Here is a 24,289-nt window from a genome sequence, read left to right as displayed (position 1 = left end):
TCTGTTCACAAGATTGTAGTGCAGAAATTTATCAAATTTTGGAAGTCCTTGCCTTCCTTGAGTTTGATTAGTTTACCAAATACCTCTCTCTTTATTTTAAATGTGGTTATATAATTCCTAATCTCATCTTCTGATGTCATGTCCACCAGATCTGTCTCTCTGGTAAAGGCTGAAGCAAAATAACTATTGAATATTTCTGTCCTTTCACTGTTGCTGCCTATGGTTTTGTCCCTGTCCCTCCCTTAGTGACCCAATTCCCATCTACACGTTCCTATTTTTTAATGTGTGTGATTCCTATCTTGAAAATTTATTTTCATAGGCCCTCTTTGCCTTCCTATTTGTTTTACCTAATCTCTTCATATTTTCCCTTATGTTCTCTCCTGCTGCCCACACACTTAGTGTCTGTCTCTTTCCTTGTCTCATATTTTTCCCCTCTGTATTTATTCATCTATGAAGTCTCATTAGTGTTTAATTTATTTTTTTTTAGAGAATATTTTTTCCTGAAGACTGCTTCAAATGTTTCCCATTGCTGTTCCATATCGCTGTTTGCCAATATTATTGTCTCAAGTTACAAAGTATTTACAGCACTGAAACAGTTGTATTCTCAGTCCCTCAAGATGAACTTTCTAACAATCTATTGCATTACCTTGGTCTTTGTCATGCTCATATCCTTCTCAATCATCTTAAACCATGTTATATTGTGGTTACTATTGCCTAGACGTTTCCCTTCTTTTACTTCCCTAGTCTGCTCTGGTTCAGTTCAAATTACTAGATCCAATAGCAAATTCTCCCCTGTTGGGCTCTTTCCATATGGGTTAGGATGGAGCACTGCATCCATGGTAGGAACTCCATTTCTTATTCTCTTTTCCTACTTCTTCTAGCCAATTAATTTCAGAGTAGTTAAACTCCCCTATAATTATTATTTTCTAAGTTTTTTACTCACTTGTTCATATATTTCTTCCTCCATCTTTCTTCCACTATTAGGTGTTCTGTACACTAGCCTGATTAGTGTGATGTATCCTTTATCTGTTACTCTATCCATATGGATTATATTTCTGTCTGATGGTAAGGTTACTTACTGTTTAAAAAAACTGCCATTACATTTTCTCTAATAAATACAGCTGCGTAGCTGTAAATCCAGCTTCCTTTTTCCCGTGCTCTCTTTCCTATATACATTATACCCTGCGATGTCTAATTCCCAGTCCAGATTGTTCTGTCGCCAGATCCTCAGTAATCCCTGTCAAATCCTTGCAGTTTATCATTGCCTTCAGATCATGTTTTATTACAGACACTGCCTACAATGCTGTACCGACAGTTCAACACATCTCAAATAGCATAAATCTCACTTAATTTTTAACCATCTTTTCACACTCCTGTTCTATAACTTTATTTGTTATCCAATCGTTTATCTCCTCCCTTAGGTCTATCTTATGCTCTCCTTTCCCACTTCAGTTACATTTAGGCTTGTTCCATTTCTCATAGATCCCTCCCCCTTGAGTGATTTGTCCCCAAAATGTTCAGAAATTGCAGAAGCAGGAGACCCAGACTCCTGGGAGAGAAAGCTTACATTTACTTCACAATAGTGGTGCCGAGGGAGGCGAGCATTGGGTAAAAGTTTAAGGGGGAATTAGTCAGATATTTGAGACGCGGGTGGGTCAGTATTAACTTTTGAGGTTGACCAGATGTGTTTCCACTCGAGATGATTATGACTCCACATATTTCAATTGATTTGCAACCCGTCTCACTGTGATTAGGAAGCTTTTTTCTGATGTCACTAACATTCAAATAAAGCTCTTCATGAACCAAGGCTAGTTTCTCTAAATCTTTTTTCTGATATTTTACTGGAAGACAACAGCTTTTCCTACTTTAAGCTTATTGTAACATGCTGCACAACATACATTGCCATTAAAGTCTGGGAAAGAGTGCCCCGCAGTCAGTTCTTGTTGAAAATAACAAGAGTGACATTACAACACAACGTGAGAGAGTGGCGGAGAGATCAGAACCGCTAGTGCGGGGGAAGCTTCAAAAAGTGATGTCAGCACAAAGGTGAGAGCTGATTGGTGAGTAGCGGGCAAGTGTTTTTCTCCAGTTTAAAATAGATTAAGCTAAAGGAAGGTAAGAGTTCTAGTTTTTATTTAAAGTATATAAATAATTAAACTTTTTTTTACTGTATTTAACTTAAAGTAAGGGTTTTTTTTCAACCAGAGGCATGGCAAGGCAGCTCAGTCCCTTGTTATGTACCGCCTGCAACATGTGGGAAGTCCTAGACGCTCCTAGACGCTCCTTCCGTGTGCAGGAAGTGCCACCAGCTGCAGCTACTTGAGCAGCAGCTGGAGGTGCTGAGGTGCATCAGTGAGGCTGAGAGTTTTGTGGACAGCACGTTTTTAGACGTGGTCACCCCACAGCTTACGGAAGTGCAGACAGAGAGGGAATGCGTGACCATCAGTCAGAAGAAAAGTGTCAGGCAGGTAATCAGGAAATCCCCAGGGTGCATCTCGCTTGAGAACCATTTTTCTGTGTTGGAAGACGTGAGAGTGACAGTTCCTCTGGGGAGTGCAGCCACACTTTTGGCACTGTGAGTGGCTCAGCTGCACAGGGAGGGGCGGGGGGGGGGTGCAGGGGAAGAAAGAGGGGAGGAGCAATAGTGGTAGGAGACTCAATAGTCAGGGGAACAGACAGGTGTTCCTGCGGCCATAGGCCTGACTCCAGGATGGTATGTTGCCTCCCTGGTGCCAAGGTCAAGGATGTCACTGAATGGCTGCAGGGCATTCTAAAGGGGGAGGGCAAACAGACAGATATCGTGGTACATATTGGTACCAATGACATAGGTAGAAAGAGGGATGAGGTCCTGCAAGCAGAATTAAGGGAGCTAGGAAGCAGATTAAAAAAAACAGGACCTCAAAAGGTAGTGATCTCTGGATTACTTCTGGTGCCACGCGCTAGTGAGTATAGAAATAGGGGGTTAGTCCAGATGAATGCATGGCTGGAGAGATGGTGCAGGAGGGAGGGCTTTAGATTTCTGGGACATTGGGACCGTTTCTGGGGGCGGTGGGACCTGGACAAGGTGGACGGGGTGCACCTGAACCGAAATGGGACCAACATCCTTCCAGGGGGGTTTGCTGCTGGGAAGGGTTTAAACAAAATTGGCAGGGGGTTGGGAGCCTGAGAGGAGGTTCAGCAGGGGGAGATACACAGCCAAAATTAGAAGAGAGAGCAAGTGAGTCTGGGAGGCATAGAAATTATAGAGGAACAGAACTTCTTCAAGGAGGTAGGCATTTCTTGAAGAGCAGTGGCAGTCAATTAAACACAGAGATAAAAACAAAAAAACTGCGGATGCTGGAAATCCAAAACAAAAACAGAATTACCTGGAAAAACGCAGCAGGTCTGGCAGCATCGGCGGAGAAGAAAAGATTTGATGTTTCGAGTCCTCGTGACCCTGTCGAAGGGTCATGAGGACTCGAAACGTCAAATCTTTTCTTCTCCGCCGATGCTGCCAGACCTGCTGCGTTTTTCCAGGTAATTCTGTTTTTGTTTTGGATTTCCAGCATCCGCAGTTTTTTTGTTTTTATATAGAAATTATAGGCCAGTTAAGGCACAAGGGAGTTTGGCAAGATGGATGGTATTTATTTAAATGCAAGGAGCCTGACGAATAAGGCAGATGAGTTGAGGGGACAAATTAACACATGGAAGTATGATGTCATTGCTGTCACAGAGACATGGTTGCAAGAGGGGCAGGATTGGCAGCTCAATATTCCAGAATATAGGGTCTTCTGGCGAGACAGGGAAGGAGGTAAAAGAGGAGGGGGCATCGCAATATTGATCAAGGAATCAATTACAGCAGTGAGGAGGGATGACATCTTAGAAGGCTCCTCAAATGAAGCCACATGGGTAGAACTGAAAAACAAAAAAGGAGCAATCACATTGCTGGGAGTGTACTATAGGCCCCCAAACAGTCAGAGAGAAATAGAAGAGCAGATATGTAGGCAAATTTCAGAGAAGTGTAAAAATAATAGGGTAGCAATAGTTGGGGACTTCAGCTTCCCCAACACTAACTGGGTTAGTCATGGTGTAATAAGTTTCGAGAGAGCGAAATTCTTAAAATGCATCCAGGAGAGCTTTTTAAGCCAATGCATAGAAGGTCCAACAGGAGAGGGGGAGGTCCTGGACTTAACTTTAGGGAATGAAGCCGGGCAAGTGGTAGAGGTATCAGTGGGGGTGCATTTGCAGAAAGTGATCATAACTCCATTAGATTCAAGGTTGTTATGGAAAGGGACAAAGATGGGCCAGAAATCAGAGTTCTAAATTGGGGGAAGGCTGATTTTAAAAGATCAAAAATGATTTGGCCAGAGTGGACTGGGAGCAGCTGCTTTTAGGTAAATCTGCGTCAGAGCAGTGGGACTCATTCAAAAAGGAAATAGGGAGAATACAGGGCCAACATATTCCAGGAAAGACAAAGGGTGGGACCAATAAATCCAGGGAACCCTGGATGTCAAGGGATATACAGGATTAGATAAAAAGAAAAAGGAAGGCTTATGGCAGATACCGAGACCTGAAAATAGCGGAAGCCCTGGAGGAGTATAGAATGTGTAGGGGGAACTTAAAGGAAATTAGGAGGGCAAAAAGGGGACGTGAAAAAACATTGGCAGGTAAAATAAAGGAAAATTTACAGTTATTTTACAAGTGCATTAAAAGTAAAAGGAGAACTAGGGAAAGAGTAGAGCCCATTAAAGACCATAGTAGCAATTTGTGTGTGGAGCCGGAAGACGTAGCTAGGATTCTAAATGAATACTTTGTGTTGGTGTTCACAAGTGAGAGGGATGATGTGGGTATGGAAATCAGGCAGAAGGACTGTGATAATAATTAAAGAAATTAGCATAGAAAGGGACGAGGTTTTAAGTGCTCTGACAGGCTAAAAAGTAGATAAATCTCCAGGCCCGGATTAAGTGTATCCCAGGCTGTTGAGTGAGGCAAGGGAGGAGATAGCAGGGGCGCTGGCAATAATTTTCAATACCTCTGGCCACAGGAGAGATGCCAGAGGACTGGGGGACAGCCAATGTGGTAACATTATTCAAGAAGGGAGGAAGGGATAGATCAAGGAACTACAGCCAATCATTCTAACATCAGTGGTGGGGAAACTATTGGAAACAATTCTGAGGCACAGAATTAATCTACACTTGGGAGGCAGGGATTAATCAATGACAGTCAGCATGGTTTTGTTAAGGGGAGGCCATGTCTGACCAATTTGATTGAATTTTTCAAAGAGGTGACCAGGTGTGTAGATGAGGGCAATGCATTTGACATAGTCTACTTGGAGTTCAGCAAGGCTTTTGATAACGAGACTGATAACAAAGGTAAGAGCCCATGGGATCCAAGGCAATTTGGCAAATTGGGTCCAGAATTGGCTGAGTGGCAGGAACGAGAGGGTGATGGTCAAGGGGTGATTTTATGACTGGATGCCTGTGTCCAGTGGGGATCCACAAGGATCGGTGTTGGATCCCTTGCTGTTTGTGGTATTTATAAATGATTTAGACTTGAATGTAGGAGGGTTGATCAGTAAGTTCGTGGGTGACACGAAAATTAGTAGGATGGTAAATAGTGTGGAGGATAGCCTTAGATTACAGGAGGATATGGACCGGCTGGTCATATGGGCTGATCAGCGGCAAATGGAATTTAATCCGGATAAGTGTGAAGTGATGCACTTGGGCAGGACAAACAAGGCACGGGAATACACAATGAATGGTAGGACCCTGGGAAGTACCGAGGATTAGAGGGACTTTGGTGTGCATGTCCACCAGTCCCTTAAGGTAGCGGGACAGGTCGATAAGGTGATTAAGAAGGCATATGGGATACTTGCCTTTATTAGCTGAGGCATCGAATATAAGAGCAGGGAGGTTATGCTGGAACTGTATAAAATGCTGGTTAGGCCACAGCTAGAGTATTGCATGCAGTTCTGGAATCCGCATTATAGGAAGAATGTGATTGCACTAGAGAGAGTGCAGAGGAGGTTTACCAGGATGTTGCCTGGGCTGGAGAGTTTTAGTTATCAGGAGAGTTTGGGTATACTGGGGTTATTTTCTCTGTAGCAGAGGAGATTGAGGGGGGACATGATTGAGGTATATAAATTATGAGGGGCATAGATAGGGTAGTCAGGAAGGACCTTCTTCCCTTGGTGGTGGGATCAATAACCAGGGGACATAGATTTACAGTAAGAGGCTGGAGTTTAGATAGCAAGAATTTTTTCACCCAGAGCATGGTGGGAATCTGGAACTCACTGCCTGAAAGGGTGGTAGAGGCAGAAACCCTCATAACATTTAAGAAGTATTTGGATGTACACTTGCGATGCCATGGCATACAAGACTATGGGCCTAGTGCTGGAAAATGGGATTAGAATAGTTTGGTACTTGTTTGACTGGCGCAGACTCGATGGGCCAAAGGGCCTTTTTCTGTGCTGTGAACCTCTGTGACTCTGACTAGATACATCATCTACTTACCCCATTATTTATGGAGTACATGTGTTCGCTTCCCTTTGTCACAATTTTTGATATTGTCAATGTTTAAATGGCTATGTAAACATTGAGAATGGAAATTGAGTGACAAGGGCAGAGCAAGACGACAAAGAGAAGCTGTGATATGGGAAGGGATGAGGAACAGGAGAAGACAGTTTAGAAGACAAATGAGGAGGAAATTGGGGAAACACGTCAACAAGGGTTGGAGGATTAAAGCTTGAAATGGTCAGCCTGGGGAAGGGGAGACCTTCAGTTCATTTTATGGCACTTCTCCAATTCACTACCCGTCCACAATGTTCCCTCCTCCTCCTTTTCTTCAATCTTTGCAGATTTTAAGTTTTATGATTGTTTGTAAGGGGAAACTGCAGCCATGTGGATGTTGGGAAGTATGGAGGAAGTATAACAGCCACTGGGCAGATGAAATTGCTCAGTTTTGAGCGTGGTTTTGTCATTCAAGTTCAAGAATTTTAATCCTTCGTCCATCACTTTTCTGTTTCCCTATGGCTGCTGCTGCTCTAATCAATTTCTTTACAATGCTTTTCTTTTTATTCGTTTATGGGATGTGAGCATCGCTGGCAAGGCCAGCATTTGTTGCCCGTCCCTAATTGCCCTTCAGAGCAGTTAAGAGTCAACCACATTGCTATGGGTCTTGAGTCACATGTAGGCCAGACCAGACAAGGATGCCAGATTCCCTTCCCTGAAAGGGTATGAGTAAGCTAGATGGATGTTTACAACAATTGATGATGATTTCACGGTCACCATCACTGAGACTTCCTTTCATTAATTGAATTTAAATAGAACCCATGTCCCCAGGGCATTAGCCTGGGCCTTTGTATCACTCGTCCAGTGACTTAGCATTCTGCCACTGTCTTTGTTTCATTAACTAAACACGTTAGAGATGGTATCAAAATTAAAGAAAAAGCACGTAATTGCACAAAGATGGGTGGCAGGTCAGAAGATTGGGCAGAATATAAAAAACAGCAAGTAAAGATTAAAAGATTGATAATAATGAAAAAATTAGAGTACGAGAGAAAGCTAGCTACAAATATAAAGACAGACAGTAAGAATTTCTATAGATATTTTAAAAAGTGTTAACAAAATGAGCGTTGGTTCTATAGGGAGTGAGTCTGGGGAATTAACAATAGAAAATAAGGAAATGGCAGATGAATTGAACAGATATTTTGCATCGGTCTTCATTATAGAAGATACAAGTAATATCCCAGAAATAGCTGTAAATCAGGAAAAGAAAGGGAGGAAAGAACTCAGGAAAATTACAATCATCAGGGAAGTGGTACTGAGAAAATTGTTGGAACTGTGGGTTGACAAGTCCCTGGGTCCTAATGGATTTCATCCCAGAGTCTTGAAAGAAGTGGTTAGGGAGATAGTTGATGCATTGGTTTCAATTTTCTAAAACTCCCTAGATTTGGGGGCAGGTTCCATTTGACTGGATAATTGTGAACACAACTCCATTATTCATAAAGGGAGGGAGACAGAAAGCAGGAAACTACAGGTCAGTTAGCTTTACATTTACCATAGGGAAAATGTTAGAAGCTATTATTAAAAACACCATAGCAGGACAATTGGAAAAAATCAGGGTAATCAGGCAGAGTCAACATGGTTTTGTGAAAGGGAAATCATGTATAATCAATTTATGGGAGTTCTTTGAAGAAGTAACATATGCTATGGATAAAGGGGAACCGGTCGATATACTGTACTTAGATTTCCAGAAGGCATGTGATAAGGTGCCACATTATAGGTTATTGCAAAAAATAAAAGCTCATGGTGTAGGGGATAACATATTGGCGTGGATAGAAGTTTGGTTAGCGAACGGAAAACAAGAGTTAGGCATAAAAGGGTCTTTTTCTGGTTGGCTGGATATAGGAGTGGTGTGCCACAAGAATCAGTGCTGAGGCCTCAATTTTTTACAATTTATATAAAAATGACTTGGATGAAGGGGCCAGTGGTATGGTTGTTAAATGTGCTGATGACACAAAGATAGGTAAGAAAGTAAGTTGTGAAGAGGACATAAGGAGGCTACAAAGAAATATCAGATAGGTTAAGTGAGTGGGCAAAAACCTGGCAAATGGAGTATAATGTTGGAAAATGTGAAATTGTCAATTTTGGCGGGATGAATGAAAAAAGCTTATTATCTACATGGTCAGAGATTGCAGGATTCTGAGATTCAGAGGGATCAGGGTGTCCTAGTGCATGAATCACAAAAGTATGCAGGTACAGCAAGTAATCAGGAAAGCTAATAGAATGTTATCATTTATTGTAAGGGGAACTGAATACAAAAGTAGGGAGGTTATGCTTCAGTTGTACAAAGCACTAGTGAGATCACATCTGGAGTACTGTGTACAGTATTGGTCTCCTTATTTAAGGAAGGATGTAAATGCACTGGAAGCATTTCAGAGAAGATTTACTAGACTAATACGTGGAATGGGCAGGAATATCTTATGAGGAAAGGTTAGACAGGCTAGGCGAGTATTCAGTGGAGTTTAGAAGTGTAAAAGACGGCTTGATTGAAACATTTAAGATGCTGATGGATGTGAAGATGATGCTTCCTCCTGTGGAAGAATCTAGAACGAGAGGTTACTGTTTAAAAATAAGAGGTCAGATGTTTAAGACAGAGATGAGAAGAATTTTTTTTCTTTCATAGGGTCATGGGTTTTTGGAACTCTCTTCCTCAAAAGTCAGAGGCAGACATTCTTGATAAGCAAGGGGGTGAAAGGTTATAGGGCATAGGTGGGAATGTGGAGTTGCTGTTACAATCAGATCAGCCATGCTCTTATTAAATGACAGAGCAGGCACAAGAGGCTGTTTGCTGCTCCTAATTCGTATGTCTCCCAATGCCTGTACCTTCAGTACCCAGGTGTATCATATTGTTTGTGTCTGCCTTGACTAATTTAGGTGACATGATGCCCTTGCATTTAATATTGATATGATATTGATATATGATATTTCTCCAGGCTGGGAAGCCGAGGATCAGAGTCAACAGTCATAGCAAAGGGGTCAGCCATTGAGGCCCAAGATGAAGATTTCTTCAAAGGGTTGCAGAACTTTGATATTCTCTACCCCAGAGAGCTGTGGATGCTCAGTTGTTAAGTATATTCAAGACAGAGATCGGTAGTATTTTTGGATACTAAGTAAATTAAGGGATATATGGATTGTGTGGGAAGGTGGAGTTGATGTAGATCAGCCATGACAGTATTGACAGCAGAGCAGTCTCAAATGTCCAAACAACCTACTTGTGCCCTTATTTCTTATGTTCTTATCAAGGTAGCTGAGTTGGCAGAAATAATGGTTGAAGGAATAGGTTTTGAGGTTCTTTTTAAGGTGGAGAAGGGTTGGAGCGAGAACTGCAAATGGTTAGACAAAGAGATCTGAAGGTGTTTGTAGACTGCTTTCCTTTAATCTATTCCTATTGAATTGTAAAGGGAAATGAGTTTCTACTTTCACAAGTTCCAGTCTCCTGCACATTCTCACTTTCAAGCCACCACACTCTTGTACCAAACACACTTTTCTTCAGTTTCTCTTATGGTGCAGAGCCCCCAGGTCAGTTTGAACATACTTGGATATGGTTGTCAAGGTACTGATCGCACAAATCCAGCTAACATGGGCTGTCACTGTTCAAAAGGAAAATATTTCTTCACTCCCCACAAGAACAAACAGAAGACCTACCAGGTGGAGAATAGTGGCAAGAATTTTATAGGCCGTCTGAATCTCTTCAGCAGTGAAACCAATCACTTTCATGGCATCTGCGACAGCTTTAAAATCAGCCGCATCGTTTATCGCAGACTGTATACAGAGACAACTAACAGTTAGAAAAACATTTCACATACAACATAAAATAAACAGACTACACATTCTAGATTCTTAGCCTTTATATTGTTAAAGTTATGTGTATGAATTATTCCATCCAAATTATTAACAAATCATCAGATTCTTCAAAGGAATCAGTGAGGTTGTTCAGTGAGTAGTTGAGCCACACAGACCGAGAAGTTCTGCAGCTTCTCAGGTAGTTCATCTCAGTCAGTTTGTAGCAGGAGCTGCTGGAATTAACGGACTGGTCCTTAGGTTAGGGAAGACAGAGCTGGTCAGTGTTTCTGCTCCTGGTCTCGACCCGCTGTCTCCTGGTGAAAGTGTATGAACACAAACATTGGCGCAAGGCTGCATGCAGCTGTAAAGGCAACCCTGCCACGTGCCCCTCTCCCCCACCCTTCAGTGACTAGCGCGCCAACACTCATAGGCCTGCCCTGGATGGCTCAGTATAGCACCGGGCAAGGCACTGCCTGTTTAGGCTGCAGTGAGCCTTAAAACCAGAGGTATTGGTTCACCCCCACCACCCCCCCCCCCCCCCCCCCCCCCCCCCCCCCACCCCCCCCAATCTAATTTTGTGTTTCCAGGAAGACAGGTAAGAAGCATGAAATAAGCAGCAAATTTCCAGTTAAATACTTTTGAGAATTTTTTTAAAATCCCTTTTCTGCTGTTACATGTTAGTTGTTGCATGTTAGGCAGGGGAAGAGGTGAAACAAATTGCTTAATTTCCCTCTTTCTTACTCTGTAATCTTACCTTTACTACTCCTCCGACTTTGATGAAGTTGTAAGCTGTTGAGTCTTTTTGAATGTGCAAGGTCCGTAGTAATTTCTCAGGACCACCCAGGAGTAACTAAAATACAAACACACCATTTTCAAGTCAATGTACATAAGGAACATTTATACAACAATCAAACATTTTTTCCATCCTGTGGAGGGGACATTGGTGAGGACAATAACCTGCAGTGTCCATTTGCAAATAACTCGCTAATTAAAACCCTCCTTCTGCAGTTTCCCAGTTAGCTGTTTTCATATTGTGTTAAGCGTCATGCCGTTGCAGGCTGCATCTGAAACACAAGCCTCACACAACTAGTGGTAACACTAAAGTACATTGGTTGGTTTTATTAAGGCCAGTGTTCTTTTAGAAATTGGATGATCCGGATGGGTAATCAGTAAGACCATCTTGGGGCTTTGAGATGTGTTTCTCGGGGGTTGCAGCATTAACATTGATCTCATGTGATATAGAAGCAGCTTTGATCCTGTTTCTGGAGGAAGAGGCACTTAGCCCGGAATTGACAATAAGAAACGCTACAAACTGGCCAAGCAGCACCCAGCCCTTCATACCAGAATATCTCAGGCCTTGATTCCTGGTCTGTGCTGAGTTAGGTGACCTCACCAGCAGCAACAGCTCAGACCCAACACATGATTTCAGCACTCCTGGATAGAGGGATAGGTGGGTCATCAGTTAGTGCTCCTGCTCACGAAAAGTACCTAATCCAGGTTGACATTGCAGGTGCAGTACTGAAGTGGTGTTGCCCTGTTAGGGGTGCGATCCTTTGGATTACACTTTAAACTCAGGGCCTGCCTGTTCTCTCAGGTTTAGGCAAGGAATCCCATGGCACTATTTTGGAGAAAAGCAGGGGAGTTTCTCTTTGGTGTCAGGCCAATATTGATTACTCAGCCATCATCTGTAAAACAGATCATTTTTGCTCCTTGTAAGATCATGCTGTGCGCAAACTGGCTGCCACATTTTTTTTTCATCGCAATAGTGCTTTATTGGATATAAAGCACCATGGAAGTCCTGAGGTCACAGAAGGCGCTATATAAATGCAAGTTTTTCTTCCTTTTTGCCTGGTGGAAAATGTACATGTTTGGACTTTATGTGAGACAAGATGCCCTTCATGGTCAAACATGGCACTTACCATCCCAGATTAACATTAGAAGATTGGACATTTGGGCAAGGCATTAAAGGGTAACCTACACCCTGAAATTGTACCCTTGTCAGAGCCAGCATCTTTAAAAGACATGTGTTAGTAGTGGGGTGTGGAAATAATGGACAAAAAAAAACACCTTGAAGCAACAAACCCTGGATTGTGGGCACGGTGCAAAGGTCAATGCACTTGCCATTTAGCTACGGCTCAAAAAATTTCAGCTACAAGCTGTAGACCAAAGTCTAAATGAATAAAGTGCATTTAGCCAGAATCAAACATAACATAAGATCCTGAATGGTCTGATCAACTTCAGAACCTTGTATTCATTCACACTAACCTGGTAAAAGGAGTGGAAGTTTCGTTCTCCTCGCTGCTGTACAATAACCCGAGACTGTCAAATAAGAATCATTAAAGTTTTAGATAAAGCAACAGCTGAGCAGGGTTTATAATAGGCCTGTTACGATGCTACATATGAAAATGCTTTATACCCTCAAAATGACTAATTTAGCCAATGGATTTCTTCATCACTACAGAAGCTGGGCTTTAATAAAGTTCCAAATACTTCTCTTGTAGAACTGTGTAAAGCACTGAGAAAGTAAGCAATGAAGTTGAAAATTCAGCATCAGAAAGATCTTTATACCACCAATTTAAACTACCTGGCCTGAAGTATTCCCTGTCAGCACAACCAGGAAGTTGCACCCATTTTGCAAATGTCAGAAAACACCAAGTATTCTCCCAAACTCAGTAAAATATGCTCCAACTCGAAACGAGTGTAAATCAGCAAAAACAATCATGGCCCAAGGAAACACTGAACCCACACCACATATTTCTCCTTTGAGTCTTAAAATTTGAAGTTTCAATTTATTTAAACATCATTCATACATTTCAGGTGGACGATCTTTAGGGATCCCCACCCCAAACAAGCACATTTGGAAAATCAGAGAAGTGGGATGTGGAGAGCTTCAAGTGTGGTGATTCGCTCAGGCAGGAAGTTGGATGATGAAAAGTTGGAAATGAGAGACCCGGATGTTGTCAGAGTTTCGCTTATAATTCACATATGTCCAAAATTCCGAGATCTTTTATAAAACATATTTAGTCTGCAGCCAGATTCTCTGTGTATCTGGGTGCAAATGCAGAGGTAATTCCAGTTAACGCACTTTATGAACAAAACTAATGCAATGGGCCTCAATGCAGGTATGTGAAATCTGTTTGAGCACCTTGATCTTCTGTATCCATGAGAGTGCAGCTCCATCTTACTATTCCACTTCCCACTTACAGATACCTTCTGTTCAGGTAGTTAAGTCTGTTTTGATAAAGTACCACTGCAACAGCATCTGTTGTTCTCACTCTACTCAAAACTTCCTCCATGCAAGACAAAGACAAAGCAAGAGCATATTTGAGAGAGTCCAGGAACTCATAAGAACCAAAAGAAAATGCATCACCACCATAAAGCAAAAGTGCGAGTTAAAAAAGGCCATATACAGTGCTGCTCCTTGCACTTTTCTTGAACTTGCCATGCTAAGAAGCAACTCTGGAAGGGGTTCCTCAGCCTCTGGGAGGCGGCAGTTCAGGAGGATCCTTGCAATGAACTTCCTGGCAGTAGACTTCTCTGTAGTTACCGTAATCAGACTTGACTTCTTCCTGAAATAGAGTCACAATCACAGCTTCCCCAAGATCCCCCAGCATCTGCTCTTATTCCCAGGTGAAGGATATGCCAAGCCTGCATCTCCACCGTGTTTCAGAATTTCAGTAGGGGCTCCATCAGTGCCAGAGGCCTTGTTGCTTCTCAAATGGCTTTTTTCAGCTTGCTTTGGACCAGGGTAGCGCTAAGAGTGAGATGGACAGGATTACTGAAGAATGGAGTTGAGGACATTTGAGTTGAAGGCACAGTTGTGACTGAGGAGTTCTTTAAAATGTTCTCTCCAGCAAACACTGACTGCCTCCCATGAGCTTGGCTTTCAACAGCGTGTGCCTTTGAGTGCTTCAGCCGTGGATTGTTTTGACAGCACTGAAGAAACCACACATCATTGGTTTCCACAAGTTGTTGGGTCTCCCAAACTGTTTCTACACACCATTTGTTCTTTACGTCACAGATTTAATGCTACACCACTGCCTTTCCTGGTAGAGAGATGAAGGACCTCTTCGCAGGTGCTTGTTGACTCTCTTTCTCTCTCCACAAATGCTGCCAGACCTGCTGAGTTTTTCCAGCATTTTTTGTTTTGTCACACAAGGCGTGATTCACTGCACCAACTCCCTTCTCCATTTTCTTTTCTTTTTATTCTTTCACAGGATGTGGGCATTGCTGCCTAGGCCAGCATTTATTACTCATCTTTAATTGCCCTTAGGGAGGTTTGTAGTGAACTGTTTTTTAAATTGCTGTGGTACAGGTACACACACAGTGCTGTAGGGGAGTAAGGGAGTTCCAGGGTTTGGATCCAGCAACAGTAAAGGAACGGCGATATAGTTCCAAGTCAGGACAGTGTGTGGCTTGAATGGGAACTTGCAGGTGCTGCGACCCTCATGCATCTACTACCCTTGTCATAGAGGTCACGGATTTGGAAGGTGCTGTCAAAGGAGCCTTGGTGAGTTGCTGCAGTGCATCTGGTAGATGGTACACACAGATGCCACTGTGCAACAGTGGAGGAGGGGGTGAATGTTTAAGGCAGTGGATGGGGTGCCAATTAATGGGCTGCTTTGCCCTGGAAGGTGTCAAGGTTCTCGTGTGTTGTTGGAGCTGCACTCATTATGGCAAGTGGGGAGTATTCCATCACACTTGTGCCTTGCAGGTGGTGGATGGGCTTTAGCGAGTCAGGTGGTGAGTTACCCTCCATGGGATTCCTAGCCTCTGACCTGCTCTTGCAGCCACAGTATCTATATGGTTGATCCAGTTCAATTTCTGGTCAATGGTAACCCCAGGATATTGATAGTGGGGGATTCAACGATGGCAATGCCACTGAATGTCATGGGGAAATGGTTAGATTCTCTCTTATTGGAGATGGTCACTGCCTGGCACTCGTGTGGCGCGAATGTTACTTGCCACATATCAACCCAAGTCTGAATGTTGTCCGGTTCTTGCTGCATATGGGCGCAGACTGCTTCAGTACCTGAGGAGTTGTGAATGATGCTGAACATTGTGCAATCATCAGTGAGCATCCCCACATCTGACCTTATGATCAAAGGAAGGTCATCGATGAAGCAGCTGAAGATGGTTGGGCCTAGGACACTACCCTGAGGAACTCCTGCAGCAGTGTCCCGGGACTGAGATGACTGACCAACAACTGCAACCATCTTCCTTTGTACTTCACACTGATGAAGACGTCATACAGACTTGAAACGTTAACTGTATTCCTCTCTGCAGATGCTGTCAGACCTGCTGAGTTTTTCCAGCTATTCTTGTTTTTGTTTCAGATTTCCAGCATCCGCAGTATTTTGCTTTTATCCTTTGTACTTCAGTTTTGCTGGGGCTCCTTGATGCCACATTCTATCAAATGATGTCAAGGACACTCACTCTCACCTCTTCTGTCCATATTTGGACAAAGGCTCCAATCAGGTCAGGAGCTAAGAGGCCCTGTTGGAATCCAAACTGAGCATCAGTAAGCAGGTTACTGCTGAGTGAGTGTCACTTGATTCTCTGTCGCCAACACCTTCCAACATTTTGCTGATGATTGAGGGGAGACTGATGGGGCAGAACTGGTCAGGTGAGATGCCAGTGTTGTTGCTCTGCTGGAACAACTTGGCCAGGGGCATAGCTAGTTCGGGAGTACAAGCTTCCAGTACTATTGCGGGAATGTTGTCAGGGCCCGTAGCCTTTGCAGTATCCAGTGCATGCTGCAATACTGCAACTCACCTCATCATTACCCATAGATGTGAAGATAATCTACAGAACGAACGGGAAACTGTTCAACCAATGTGGTTTAAATCCAAAACCAAAAGCACTCCAACCTCAGCAATAGAGCTGCAGTATGCAGATGAACGCTTCTGTCTGCACTCACTCAGAAACTGAGCTCCAGGTCATTGTAACCTCCTCCTCCGAAGTATATGAGAAAACGGAACTTTCACTAAACACCTGGAAAACTAAGATTCTCTTCCAACCACCTCCCACAGCAAAACAGCTCCCCCTCACCCCCCCATCAATTAGGATCAATGGCAAGATTCTGGAAAACGTGAAACTATTTTCCATATCTTGGTAGCTTCCTCTCAATGAAGGCAGATTCAGTCAACAAAATTCATCACCTCCAAGCTGCCAGCTCAGCCTTTGGCCAACTGAGGTAAAGAGCATTTGAGGACCAGGATCTCAAACCCGAGACTAAGGACATGGTTTACTGGGCAGTAGTGATCCCCCACACTTCTATGTTTTGGAGATTTGGACAGCCCACAACAGGCACCTCAAAGCACTAGAGGAGAACCACCAGCGGTATCTTCACAAGATCGTCCAAATCCAGTGGCAAGAAAGGTGATCCAACAGTAGCATCCTTTCCCAAGCTAACTTGCTTCAAGGCACTAATCATGCAAAACCAGCTTCGCTGGGTGAGACATGTTGTTGTATGCCTGACATCAGACTCCCAAATCAACTGCTCTACTCAAAACTCGGTAGTGGCAGGAGACTCCCTGGAAGACAGCGGAAATGCTTTAGGAATGTCCTCAAAGTATCCCTGAAGTGATCAAGCATCCCTGAAGAGATCAAACATCCCCATCAACTCATGGGACCTGTGACCGACAAAAATGGAGAAGCTTCATTTGGGAAGGCACCGAACACATTGTGAGACTTTATCGGGATCGTAGAGGATTGTCGGAGGGAGTGCACAAACCTCCAATCATTTACCCAACCCTTCAAGCACCACATTCCCTGCATGTGGCAGAGCCTGCAGATTGTACATTGGGCTCATCAGCCATCTCAGAACCAGAGTGGAAGCAAGTCATAAAAGCAAAAAACTGTGGATGCTGGAAACCCAAAACAAAAATAAAAATACCTGGAAAAACTCAGCAGGTCTGGCAGCATCTGTGGAGAGGAACACTGTTAACGTTTCGAGTCCATATGACTCTTCAACAGAACTAAGTAAAAATAGAAAAGAGGTGAAATATAAGCTGGTTTAAGGGGTGGGGGGTGGTAGAGCTGGATAGAGAGCTAGTGATAGGTGGAGATAGCCAAAAGATGTCATAGACAAAAGGACAAAGAGGTGTTGAAGGTGGTAATATTATCTTAGGAATGTGCTAATTAAGGGTAGAAAGCAGGACAAGCAAGGTACAGATGGCCCTAGTGGGGGTGGGGTGAGGTGAAGGGAAGAGATCGAAATAGGCTAAAAGATAGAGATAAAACAATGGATGGAAATACATTTAAAAATAATGGAAATAGATGGGAAAAGAAACATCTATATAAATTATTGGAAAAAAAGTGGGGGGAATCGGAAAGGGGGTGGGGATGCACCTTTTATTACATAAGGATGAAGAACAATCAACCTACTGAGGTTTACAGCACAGAGGGAAGCCAATCAACCCAGTGTGTCTGTGTCAGCCTTCCATATTGCAGTATTAGCACATGATGACATGCGACCTTGGGCTACTCTTGCATATCTGTCAGCTAACCTGACACCACAATTGGCACATGATTCAGTCACCTTCTCTCTGTTTCCCCCTTGCCCCAAGAAACAGGCTAACTAGGAGCAAATTAATTTGGTAATATCAAATCTTACTTTTTCCAATAGGTAGTTACTGATGTGGCCCCCTATAGGGTCACCTTTAAAGTCAAAGTTAATATCCATGTACTTTCCAAATCGACTGGAATTGTCATTACGGTTCGTTTTGGCATTTCCAAAGGCTTCCAACACACAATTGGACTTTAACAACATGTTCTTTACCCTGCAACAGAAATAAGAATCATTACATTATCACATCATGCTACACAACACCTTCTGGGCATTGACTTGTTGAAGTACATTTATATTCGTACTTACCTCAATATCCCATATATTAGTTAAGTAATTTAAAGTTTCAACTATTGTTAAGTACTCAGCCTTGATAAAATCTCATCATTTTTGAGTTCAGCTCAACTTAACCAAAACAAAATGTTGTCAATGCAATGAGGGCTATACTTAAAAAAAAATATCTTTTATGGAACATTGTGCCATTATATGATTAATCTGATCAGGCAGTCCTTTCTTACTGTCAGATATTCAGGGCTTGCAGCTTCAACAACACTCAAGAAGCTTGACACCATCCAGGACAAAGCAACCCGCTTGATTGGCACTCCATCCACAAATATTCACTCTCTCCACCACTGACGCACAGTGGCAACAGTGTGTACAATCTACAAGATGCACTGCAGGAACTTACCAAGCCTCCGTAAACAGCACCTTCCAAGCCCATAATCGCTACCATCTAGAAAGGCAAGGGTAGCAGACACATGGGAACACCATCACCTGGAAGTTCTCCTCCAAGCCACTCACCATCCTGACTTGGGAATATATCACCATTTCTTTACTGTCACTGGGTCAAAAACCTGCAACTCCTTCCCTAACAGCACCGTGGGTGTGCCTACACCACATGGACTGCAGCAGCTCAAGAAGGCAGCTCGCTGCCACCTCAAGGGCAATTAGGGATGGGCAATAAATGCTGGCCTAGCCAGCGACACTCACATTCCGTGATGAATAAAAAAAAGTCTCAGTCTGAAGAAAACCTTTCATCTATAAGAGGAGGGAGCTGCAGAGAAACTTGGCTATCAACAGGCAGCCACTTTGCAAATAATATTGAGAGCAACCATCGGCAGTTTGGCCTGAGGGATCATGAGGTCACCAAAGGCTACATTTCAACTGTCGTGGAATATAGCAACTACATATTGTGAATAGTTATCCTAAGATTGAAAATGATCCAAATTAGCCCGTGGTGAAATGTCTATTCTTCGATGATCAAAGTTGCTGCTGGGTTCCCCTGCACAATGGAGTGTTAGAGAGGGAGGGCTGCGCAAATTTGGTGACAGCTATACCATACTTAGAGCATGGAGGGAAAAGCAACAAGAAATAACTCCTCCTGGCATGTTGACATTCTTCATAACAGTAGCACTGTTTGCCAGGGAACTTCTCTCTTTCTGATGCAAGTATGTTCTTCAAAGGGAAATAGGACTAACTAAAAAATCTGGGGCTCCTTTTACACCAGGGTATTCGGTTGGATTTCTGCTGCTTTGAGATCTGTACAGCATATTATGGTGCAAGTGGTCACCAAGTCAGAAGGCAGGATAGGCACTATTACTACAGTCAACCGAATGCTTTAATTTAAAGAGCATCATATATTAGGGCAATAGGCTACATTCCAGTTGACGTCAATATCCTCAGCTAGCACTACACTCAAGTGTTAGCTGGAAAACTAACCTCCTGGACAATGATGTATTAGGATCATCTGGAGAAAAGTTACCTCCAAAGTACATGGAAAAATTACACAACTCTACCACAAGCAGTGATTCACAATCACAATCCTAGGATTTGTGTATATTTCATCAGAGTAAACTGGCTTAACTTCTCCTGAAGGTTGTTATAACTGTCTCTTTGGTGGATTGTATTCACAGAATCAGAGTGCAGAAGAGGCTCTGCAGCCCATCCAGTCTGCACCAACACGTGAGAAACACCTGACCTACCTACCTAATCCCATTTACCAGCACATGGCCCATGGCCTTGAATGTTATGACATGTCTAGTGCTCATCCAGGTACTTTTTAAAGGATGTGAGGCAACCCGCCTCCACCACCCTCCCAGGCAACGCATTCCAGACCGTCATCACCCTCTGGGTAAAAAAGTTTTTCCTCACATCCCCCCAAACCTCCTGCCCCTCACCTTGAACTTATGTCCCCTCATGACTGACCCTTCAACTAAGGGGAACAGCTGGTCCCTATCCATGCCCCTCATAATCTTGTACACCTCAAACAGATCGCCCCTCAGTCTTCTCTGTTCCAACGAAAACAACCCAAGTCTATCCAACCTCTCTTCATAACTTAAATGTTTCATCCCAGGCAACATCCTGGTGAATCTCCTCTGCACCACCTCCAGTGCAATCACATCCATGTGGCGACCAGAACTGCACACAGTACTCCCGCTGTGGCCTCGCCAAGATTCTATATAACTCCAACATGACCTCCCTACTTTTGTAATCTATGCCTCGATTGATAAAGGCAATATTAATTATTAAAATGTGGAGTTTGGTTTCAGTTTGAGGTAAATTAGGGGTTGTTTACTTTGTTTGGTTTAGTATGCCTGCTTGTGTTTATAAACCATGCTTGAAATTTTGCCCCAGCTGATAAGCTTTTAGAAGCAAGAAAATCCTGATGTTGCTATGGAGAAAATTGCTGAGGGTGGAGCTATGTTCTAAAAGGAAAATTGGCTGGTTTTGTTTTTTTTAGGGAAAAAACATAAGTGTAAGAGAAACTGACCTGGAGGCTACAGATATCCAGTCTGTTGTGTTTAACCAGAAAACTCAATTCAGTATTTTCAAAGAGGAAAATAAGGAGTTCTAAAGAATTGACAAGTCGCTCTATAAAGAGAGGAGAAGTCCAACTGTGGAATAGACACCACAGGAGTGTCTACATGTGTCTAGTGGGTCGTGGCATGTGACTATCAGTGGCGCAGTTCGCTGTCGAGGTCATATTGATAGGAATATACCACAAGTCTCAGCTGTGACCTATGCAGCCAGATCTAGAGAAAATGGAACTGCCTTCTAGAGTATGTTTTAACACCTATCAGAGTGAAAACCACGATAAAAAGGCTAAGTTGTTAAAGGTCTGTTGGATTGAGTTTAAGGTATAAGCTCACATTCAGAATCATTATCCTATTTGCTCAGTGTACTTATTTAGTCATTATTGCTTGTGTTTTTGTTCAAATTTGTATAATAAAGATTCTTTCAGCGCCTCTATTTAATCTTGAAGTCCTGCCACTTATTCCCTTACCCTTTGTTCTTCCGTGCGTTATATTCTTTAAGTGATTATGGTCTACCAAGCCAGATCCTAACAAGTATCAGGCTTGTCCGGTATTTGCGTAGATGGGAACATAACAAGATCCTTCATTCCATAAGGTCTAAAATAGAATATGTTCACTGGGGTCAAGGTTTTCAGGAAATGTAATTTTGAATTGTGAGGATGTGAGAATTAGTACAATCCATAACCATTCTTCTTTGTATCATTGTTCCTTAACAGCAGACTTCACACCTTCATTCCACCTGTACACAAGATTGCTTATAAAGTATTGCTAATTAATGCATACTGATTTTGGATAACTTGGTACAGCTGGAATCTACCAATGCTGGCACAGGTGCTGCTACCTGGTGTTTTGGTAGCGCTGCTGGGGGGTAAAATGTTATTTCATAAATTTGTACAAAACTATTGTGTACAAAGAGATAACATAGGCCAGAAGATATTGGCAAAATCCTAAGGGACAATTCTAGAGTTGAGGCTTCTCTTAGTCAAAACCTTCCTTTTCATATTGCTTGAATTGTATGAGAGTGATTTCTGAACAGAAAGGAGGCGATGCCATCTTATGTTAATGTAAATCTGTAGGTATTTGTCTTGGTGCTGGTCAAATGTTGTGAAAAACTAATGATTCCCTTGCCTGTACATCAGTCAAGAATGATGCTGCCAACACTAGTTTCCAGAGTCACTATTTGAAGGAGGAAAATTTCTTAGGGTTCCAGCCAACATTCTTCTTCCAACCAACAAAAAAAGATTGTTTGTCCAACCACTGTTCTTTGCGGGACATTGCCGTATCCCAAAACTTGCTTACACAGTGACAGTCACTGCATTCAAAGCAATTTGTTGCAAATGAAGTATTTTTGAATATTCTTGAGACAAGCTCAGGTGTTATTATAAAAGCATATTTGAGTCCTGAGGTTAGTAAGGATCAGATGTGGGCTGAAGAAGGTTGTATGACCGTCATAGGAATATGGAACCTCTGTCCAGCCCTGTAGGTCAGTGGAGTGGGTTGCTTATTCATTGCATCACTTTTGGGTTTTTCCACATGGTGGTGATTATGAGAGCCAGATTTTGTTTCCGGACCTGGAAATGGAGTTATGTTTTCTGGCACTCAATATGTTATAGTGCATGAAAGGACGAAACCTGGACATTCTTTCTAAGCCAATTACAAAACGTGTTATGCAACCAGAATTAAATTTCTTCATCACAATGAAGGTAACAAAAATCAGCCCAACACATCAAGCACTTCAGGCTGTTCAGCAGTCTGTGCTCTGAGAACATTTCTCCCCTACATGCAGGGTTGAAAGAAAACATTAAACTGCATGTTATGAAAGGAAACAATTACTCAATTTCTACATAAATGAAGGTCTCTATTTATTACCTTTCCACTTCCAGACGTTGGCTGGGATTTGTAATAGCTGCAATGAACTGCATGATGTATTTACTAGCCTCTGTTTTACCAGCACCACTCTCCCCTGCGATCCAGAAAGAGGAAAGATTAATTCAACAAAGCCACCACTGACGTTGCTGCAAATATTAATATTTTTACAACATAAAACTGTAACTAGGAGAGACCAACAGGCGAACAAACCAAAGTGTAACAATATATATATTGTTTATTTCAGCTGTGCTCTCTCAGTCCTAAACACATCTTGCTTCACAGCTTAAACCAGTCTCCCCCCCTTTAAATATTATAAAACAGGATATCAACCAAAAAGGATGGACAGAGGGTGGAATTGAATAATTTGCTTTCCTTAACACAAGTGCCATATTCAATTCCTGTTACAGCTTATCCCATTCTCTCATCCTTCAGGCAATTTCATCTACTATTCATTTCACTCTGCATATGCCAGAGCAACTGTACTCTTCAGCATGGAGATTGTCTTAGTAATTAACAGGGCACTCACTGTATTGCTCACCATTATATAGTAAATCATAGCAAAGGCCTAATGCCATACAATTTGTTATCTTAGTAAAGTCCAGAATCCAATAGTTGGTGTCTTGCCCAAAGGAAAGGTCTAACATACAGCACCATTAATTGATGAAATGCTGATGTACTTGCAAATCCCCCTGCTTTCCAACATGTACAACTCCCTCTGCTTTCAAACATGCTGACGTGGGCAATCATGAAGGGAAAAGTGCTGTTTGTGAGGCCATCCAATTGGCTGCTTTGTTTCCCACGTTAAAACAGTGAATAAGCTTTAAAAGTGGTTCATTGGCTGCAAAGCACTTTGCGTCATCTTGAAATTGTGCAAAGCATTATCTAAATGTATGCTCCTTTTTTCTTCACATGGAACCTCTCTAGATTAACCCCATGTTACTAGATCACTGCTAAGCTTAGGTAGATGCACAGAATGGCTGACGAAAAGAAATAATCAATAGGCTGAAGATTCTCATATGAAGCAGGGTCTTTATCTTATATTTGGAGCTTATGAGGTGTGACGCTTCAAGCGCAACTGTGCCACAGAATGGTGATGCCCAAATGTATAATGTTGATAATAAATTAATTAGATAGCAATTAATAAAGCTTTCTTCCTGCCACTCCACCATTTTCCTTTAATTAATCATTCCTTACCTGATATGACAATACAGGTGTCCTTTGACCTCCGCTTCATAGCTTTGTATGTTGCATCTGCAATAGCGAATAGGTGAGGCGGTCTCTCGTACAGCTCACGTCCTTTGTATTGCTCAATGGTATCCTTTCCATAGATATTCATAGGACGGTAAGGGTTAACAGAAACCACAACTTCACCGATGTACGAGTAAATTTTGCCCTTCTCAAACCTGTTGGGAAGAAAGAAAAAACAATTTAAAACTATTTTTCCAGGCAACTGCATGGAAATGATTACATCATAAAACGTAAGCCATATTAACAGTTACCAATTGTTACGATCCCCAAGAGGGAACTATAAACCAAAATAACCAGATTTACTGAATGAGCCCTGAATGAAGAAGTTACACTTCTTGCAACTGTTACTTTAACACAAATAGGAACAAATGTAAATTAAGCATGAGTTAACAGGGAAATGACACTTCAAGTGAAAAGGGAAATTTCACTTTAAATAATCGATACCACAAAGATTATGTCTTACA

At 42.4% G+C, this 24,289-nt stretch overlaps 1 protein-coding gene across 2 annotated transcripts in view; it reads right to left on the bottom strand.

Annotated features, from left to right (window-relative positions):
- myo1d (myosin 1D) overlaps window positions 1-24,289 on the bottom strand; it is a 593,379-nt gene that overhangs the window by 452,223 nt on the left and 116,867 nt on the right. Inside the window, exons 2-7 of one of the 2 annotated variants that reach the window (XM_041173666.1) lie at window positions 23,772-23,980; window positions 22,578-22,671; window positions 17,944-18,109; window positions 12,591-12,644; window positions 11,080-11,175; window positions 10,188-10,304 (exon numbers count right to left, since the gene is read on the bottom strand). In XM_041173666.1, coding sequence (XP_041029600.1) covers window positions 10,188-10,304; window positions 11,080-11,175; window positions 12,591-12,644; window positions 17,944-18,109; window positions 22,578-22,671; window positions 23,772-23,980 — 736 coding nt within the window. The remainder of the gene's footprint in view (window positions 1-10,187; window positions 10,305-11,079; window positions 11,176-12,590; window positions 12,645-17,943; window positions 18,110-22,577; window positions 22,672-23,771; window positions 23,981-24,289) is intronic. The other variant, XM_041173667.1, reaches the window with a different exon arrangement.

The sequence above is a fragment of the Carcharodon carcharias genome, chromosome 23 (assembly GCF_017639515.1).
Source record: "Carcharodon carcharias isolate sCarCar2 chromosome 23, sCarCar2.pri, whole genome shotgun sequence".
In the NCBI taxonomy this organism is placed as follows: Eukaryota; Metazoa; Chordata; class Chondrichthyes; order Lamniformes; family Lamnidae; genus Carcharodon; species Carcharodon carcharias.
Note: the sequence above shows the minus strand (reverse complement) of the source record. Positions and strands in the feature narration are given on the sequence as shown.